The sequence below is a fragment of the Tupaia chinensis genome, unplaced genomic scaffold (assembly GCF_000334495.1).
Source record: "Tupaia chinensis unplaced genomic scaffold, TupChi_1.0 Scaffold144058_2, whole genome shotgun sequence".
Classification (NCBI taxonomy): Eukaryota; Metazoa; Chordata; class Mammalia; order Scandentia; family Tupaiidae; genus Tupaia; species Tupaia belangeri.
The window spans coordinates 605737-612538 of NW_006203911.1; the positions used below are offsets into that span (position 1 = coordinate 605737).

The window sequence follows — 6802 nt, forward strand, 5'->3', positions numbered from 1 at the left end:
CTTTCCTCCCTTTGGCCTTCCTTCTTTCATTCTCTTTTTACAGGCTTTTCTATGAGAACTCGTGTTCCTGCCCCACCCCCCTTCCTTTCTGACTTGCTCTCTCCTGTCCGTCTTGTCTTTTGACTGGCTTTGCATTTCTAATTTCATTTTCTTGTCTGCTTACTCTTTCTCTATGCCTCTATTGCTCAGTCTCTCTCTGTCTTTATCCCATAGTTTTATTTTTTTCCTATCATGTCCAGTACTACCTCTCTTACTGGCTCTTCCATTTTAGAAGTTGAAAAGGTCTGTCTCTATCAATCTATCACTTAACATTAATGTCTTCTTCTTAATGTCTTAACATCATCTTTTCCTTACTGTACTATCTCCTTACCATACTCAATGTTTAATACTTTCATTTTCTCTTTCTTTCTTTCTTTCTTTCTTCTTTTTTTTTTTTCTTTCTCTCCTTTCCTTTCTATTACCCTCTTTGTCTCTGTCTTCACTGTACTTTTTCTTTTGGGCTTCTCCTTTGTGAAGTCTATCTTGTCTCTCTACCTATTTATAAGTGTTTTAGTTTTCTGACTTCTCATTTTCAGTATCTTTGTCACCCCCAGCCCAATTGTTTTTGATTTGCAAATTCCTCTCTGCCACTCTCATATTCTCTTTTTCTTTATTTTGTTTTTCTGAAACAACAGTCCTTTTAAGTTTCTTTCTTTTTTCTCTGTTGTTCTATCTCTTTCTATATCGCTTCATCCTTCCCTTTGTTCCTCTATGCCTCTATCTTGCTGGATATTTTTTGCTCTTTTGTCTTTCTCTGTCTGCCTTTCTTATTTTCCCTCTCCTCTGTCTCTTTCTGTCTTTGTTTTTCACTCCTTTATCTAGTGTGTGTGTGTGTGTGTGTGTGTGTGTGTGTATATATATATATATAGAGAGAGAGAGAGAGAGACTTTCCCTTCCTCCATTTCATTCTTCCTTTCCTTATGTACCATCTGTCCTTACTGCCACCTCCTTTTCAACTTTTTGTTTTGCGTTTTCCCTTTGTACATTTTTAAATGTCTTTTCTCTTATATCCCTTTTAAAAAACTTTTTTCTCTTTCTCTCACTGATTTACTCTCTCTATATAATATTTTCTTATGGCTCCTCCTTTTAAAATTTTTCTATTTTTTTCTTTTATTGTCTCTTTTATCATCATTTTGTAATTTTTGTTCTTACTGGCTCCTTTTTATTTCTCTCATCTTATTTTTGTTTCTATATACCTGTCTCTTTCACCCTCTTTTTTTTAAAATCTGTTTTTGTGTGTACGCTGTTTCCTCTTACTGGCTCCCTTTTAAACCTGGGGTAGAGGTAGTTTCCTTTCCTGAGCCACTTTATAAGCCAATCAGTCTGTTGCAATGTATGTATATACATTATACACACACACACACACACAGATATACACTTTACAACTGGGACCAAGAAGTGCCCTATGTAGTGTCTGGCTTGCGTAGTGTGAGCTCCTGGGACTTACCTTTACAATAGCTTTGTGACCTCACTCTATAAGTGTGTAGAGGGGCTGGCATTATAAAGATCCCAGTATTTAATAATATCTAGATATGCATCTTATACTTAGCTACTATGTCTTTCATTGTCTCCCTCTCACCTGTATCATCTTGTCCTTTGAAAACAAACATGCTTCCTTCTGATCCTTCTCTCTTCAGGTCATTTCTTTGCATTTTTTGTAAACGATGAGCGAGTTTTTTCTCTAAAAGTGCTCTTTTCTAAAATAGTTTTAAAAAGATTTAATATATTTAAAAATCTCAACTTTCTACTGGAAATCTGAGACAGATATTTCAAATGCAATGGTATATTTGAATGTAAACCCTCATTACTATCTGGAAATTTCTAAAGTCACAATGACTACAAAGCTGGAAAGTAGTAAAGGATACGTTTTCTTCTGTCATCCAGCAGCAGCAGAATATATTTTATTAACTAGAATATATTCTATTAACTAATTTAATAAATCCAATTTAACCCAGTGCCCACTCTCTGGGGACTGGTCCCATTTCATGTCAGTCCTTGCAGTACAGGATTAGCGAGACTGGGTTTCTTCCTTAATAGCTAGCCTTGTGAGTTTAGGCCACTTCTGACAATTTATATCTAAAAATATCTAAAACTCTTTCCTCAGGATACCCAAGTCATCGTTAAAAGTTCACTCTACCTTCCTGTCAATTTCTTCTCTGGTCTTCCTACGGTATTCTTCAACTCTTGCTTCTCTTCTTACTTCTTCAGCAATCTTTGTCAGAAGTGACAGTTCTTTCATCTTCCATTCCTGAGGAGCACAATGTTATAGTACTCAGCATAGAGTCTCTTTCATAATATTTTTTTCAGTATTCTTGTCTACCAACAATAAGCAAATTAAATCAAATCAATGGCCTAACAGAAATTGGGTCAGCCATAATGAAATTTTGCACTGGCTTATCTTACTTCCCTTTATTGGGAGTGTGTTGGTATATGCAATGGAATGGTAAAAGGAAAGAAATTATCTTGGTATTAGAAGCTTAATTCAGGCATAAGCCTGGCTCTAAATAAAAAGGATGTTAGCAAGAAGGTTTTCCCTTCTGGACTCTAGGGGCATGCCATATGAAATCTGATGCTCTTAAATGTATTTTGGCCAAGAAACTAAACAAAAAAGATAGGACACAGCCATGCCTATTTTTCACTTGAGATAAAGCGTAAGACTTTAAAGAGCAGGTGTGACTGTAATGTAATGGGTATATAATTTGTGGTACTGGTCTTACTATTTTAAGTTAAAGTGCGTATATTATAACAGTGATCAAAAATCAATATGAATTTATGTTTTAGATGTGAAATAACTTTAGGTAATATGGGTAGGCCTGCTAAAAATGTTTACAAATGAAACAACCATACACGATTTTCCCCTTAATATTTAAAATTTGGTGTCCCTCACCTCCTCAATTTCTCTACGGAGACTAAGTTTTCTTCTTATGTGGTCCTCATGTCGTTTTTGTTCTTCCTTCATCCGGAGTGCACTCTGATTTTCTGCAGCCAGGTCAATCTTGTCTAACTCTGTACTAATCATATCTAAATATCTAAATAAAAGTGCAAATACAAGTGAGGGTGAATTGGGTACTTCCCTTATGATGGCATTATCTTCTGTGATATTCCCAAATCACTTACTCAGTTGTTTTTTATTTCTTGAACTACAGGAAATTCAGAGATTTGCAGGGACCTTTAAGCTAGCCTGACCCACCAACTTGCCATGCTGTACTTAATTACCAATGTCTCTTATCTAAGTCTTTGTTATTGTGGCTAAAACAATGCCAAAATGTGGAACAGAATGATTAAAAATCATTTTATGCAGAAATTATTCATAATTCAGTAGCTTGGGGACCATGTATTTTCCCAAGATCGCCAAAATCAACGGAAGGACTGACTTAAACAAACAAACAAAACAGCAGATTTAAATTTTCCTTAGAAACAAGTGAGTAATGACTGCTGGATTATTCTCAAGTTCCTGTATGACCTCTTGTCTATAGAAAGGTCTGCAGACTATTAGTCTGGGACTCTGATGGATTGGTATGTATTCTGGCAAATCATAAAATGAATCCATGGAATATAAGAGCCAGGTGATGGGGAACTGGCCCTCATCACTAATAAAGGCCAAACAGAAAGATGTAACTCACTCACCCTTTCACCTCCTGAGGCATGTGCTTGGCCTCACCCTGACAACGAATGTGTGTAACAGCTAAATGAACATACACAGGTGAGGAATGACAAATGTTTATATTAGCATCAAAGTTATAGTGACTCTCATGTTTTGACCTTGCAGCAAATGTTTTACACTTAAGCTTAAAACATGTGCTAAAGACACCTTTTCTCTCCTGCTGCTACAATGGACTTGGGTTTCCCAAGATCAGGGATTTGTACTTCGGATTCCTTCTTTAAATATTACTTTGGTTGACCTTTTGGTTACTTAGTAGCTCCAATTTCTCAGGAAGAAACTCTCTACTCTAGCCAGAGTTCTCAATCCCTGTACCTCTTGATCTTACCTTCCTTTCTTCTATGTTGAAGACTATAAGGGTATTAACTAGTGTCTAGTGCTTTTGTTCATCCTTCCTCTTAAATTCTTTCTAGTACTCTTACCATTTTTGGGGGGGATCTACAATGTGTCTATGAAATATGCAGCAACTTTGATCATACCTAGGTTTTAGTAGCTTCTCTTCATCTTTGGTAAATTGTCCTTCTTGTAATAGCCATCTTTGGAATTGGGCAGCATTATAACCTTCACTGGCTCTTTTGATTTCATATAGTTTATTTACTCATTTTTCAATCAGTTTCTGAAAGGAAAAAAAAAAAGAATTAGCTTTTTATGTTTGCCAGAAAGAAACCTGTATTTTGATATAGTTTCTTATGTTTCAGGCTTAGTAAATGTCCTTTACTTTGCAAATGGTTAATTCTGTTGGCCTCCATTTGAGTCTAGTGTGGCTCCAAACCAGACAAGTGAAACATTTTCTCTGTCAATGACAGGCAAATACTTCATTTCATAGTTTATATATCTCTTACAGATATTTTGTTACCTTAATACTTCTAGGTCAGAATACTACGAGAAAATAGGGTGCATAGGACCATACATAAAAATAATTTTGCAGGCCCCAAATAAAAGAAATTTAAATATTTAACTTACTTGTTCTCTTACATACTTTCTTTCAAAGTCTAGTTTTAAACTGGTCAAATAGTGTCTGTACTTATTCAATTCCTTTAAGGAACACACAACCTACAAAAACATAAACCAAAAATATAAATACAAAGTTTTTATTATTGTAACCCTTTCTAGTTAAGTGAGTAATAAGAACAACTTGGGATAAAATCTTATAATAAAGACTTTTGACAATTTTTAAGGCAGTATCTTGATGCAATTGCTGTATCACCAGGAAATTTCTATTCTAATAGTATTATTTCATTAAAATGGTTCACATCAAAATCAGCAACTTACTATTCCCAATCAATTTATTATTGAAATACTAATATAATAATGATTTTTAACCTTCAAAAGAATTTACCCTATCGAAGTAATACACCTGGTAGGTTTCCATTTTGTCTAATTTTGTCAAAGGATTTGGAAAATATTCATTGGCAGGTATGAAAGGGCCATTATTACTTCTAGAGCCAGAGAAAAGGCAGTATGATAGATCTAGGGAAAATAAATACATAAGTGTGTGTGTGTGTGTGTATGTATTTATACCCTGAAATAATTTGGTAATTATCTTTTGTTCTTTTAGTTTTTAAAAAAAGTGAAAGAGGAGGGGCCAGCAGGTGGCGTGGTGGTTAAGGGGCTAGACACTCCCACATGGCCGACCAGGGTTTGAGTCCTGAATCTGGTGGCTTGCTTTCTCACTTCCTCTCTCTCTCATTCTCAACCTCTGTCTCTCTCTGGTCAAATTAACAAATAAATGAATAAATAAATAAAATAAAATAAATAATTTTTAAAAAAGTGAAATAGGAAACAAATAGTTCTACTTAGAAAAACCAGCCATCTAATTACCCTAGACCCAAATACTCAGTAATTCATTGAATTTTTTTATTAGTATCCTCTATTGCTCAAGTAAAAGTTGACACAGACTCCCAGTGAGGTACAGAAGCCAGCCTATCATGTGCCTAGGTTTTTGTTAGTTAAGAGTAAGATTTGACGCACTTTATTGTTGCTGGTGATGGAGCCAGTTTTCTTTAATCTCCTCAGGATATCTTTCCGTTTATAGTATGATTTTAAATGTGGATCATGTAGACTTTTATAGGTGGGTTCCAAAAGCCGGCAGTAAGGATCAGTGAGGTTAAAATCATAAGAAGGTTGATGAAGCTGCAAACACACTCAAAAGTATTACAAATGTAAAATAAATGAAGCCACAGTTTTAAACAGGCTAAAATGATTAGAATTCTCATTGAAAATAAAACATGCAAGCCCAGTCTGAAGTAAAGAGGTATAGACAACTGGCTGATTTCTGTAGCCCTACTGCCTTTCTGTTCCTGTCCTTCTCCAAGGTGAATGTGGCTTGTGAAATCTCAACTTGTGAAGCCTGTGTTCCTTCTGACAGTAGCCAGACCTCAGTCCAATTCCTGAACACAGGTCAGGACTTACTGTCAGGATGGAGAGGAGAATACAGACCAGGTTTCAGGAGCAAGATGGACAAAGGAACAGAAGTAGAAATCATCATAGTATATGTGGGTAGGCAGAAAAGACCCCAACCTACAGGACTGGAGGCTGTGGGTTGGAGATAAGGCTGGATAAGGCAGCTGAGGCACATCACAGGGCCTTCCATCATTAAAGTGAGGTTCGGGAACTAACACAAGTCATTTAACTTCCCATGGTGTGTGAAACTGAGATTGACATAAAGCAAAATTATAGCTAAGTGTTTCAAGTTTGACAGCTAAAATGGGTAGAGCAAATCACTTAAGCTCTATTCAAACGTAGTTTACCTTTTCATTTATATTGGTAGTATAGAATACATTATGGGTTCCTGGGATGATAGGCAGCTTGACTCCCAGAGGCAGATCCAATAGGTCTGACGCGCCAACCTCTGGAATGGGATTTTTCTGCGAACTCTGTCAGATACAATTGGGAAGTTTGTTTTTCCTCCTAGGAACTATTCATTTAGTTCAGACCCATCTCCTCACACTTCAATGGGCTAACACCTCCAAATAAACCAAAGAATCATACTCTCAGGGTTAAAGGACCCGCGCAGCCAACCCAGACCGCCTCCGCATTTGCGAGTCACCAACCCCAGCTCTAGGTCCCACCCTCAGCAAATCCTAGCCAGTAGCAGCCTAG

At 36.4% G+C, this 6802-nt stretch overlaps 2 protein-coding genes across 2 annotated transcripts in view; both read right to left on the minus strand.

The window, feature by feature from the left end:
• Positions 1 to 1732, minus strand: part of LOC102473948 (fibrous sheath-interacting protein 2-like) — a 52484-nt gene extending 50752 nt beyond the window's left edge. Inside the window, exon 1 of the mRNA XM_027767242.1 lies at positions 1619 to 1732. Within this exon, the coding sequence (XP_027623043.1) occupies positions 1619 to 1691 (73 nt within the window). The 5' untranslated portion in view covers positions 1692 to 1732. The remainder of the gene's footprint in view (positions 1 to 1618) is intronic.
• A 353-nt stretch (positions 1733 to 2085) lies between these two features.
• LOC114005594 (fibrous sheath-interacting protein 2-like) lies at positions 2086 to 6738 on the minus strand. The gene is given in 7 exon segments (XM_027767239.1): positions 2086 to 2287; positions 2927 to 3068; positions 4180 to 4316; positions 4664 to 4753; positions 5672 to 5833; positions 6451 to 6576; positions 6709 to 6738. Coding segments are annotated over 7 exon segments (807 nt in total). The 3' UTR covers positions 2086 to 2167.
• Between the last annotated feature and the right edge of the window lie 64 nt (positions 6739 to 6802).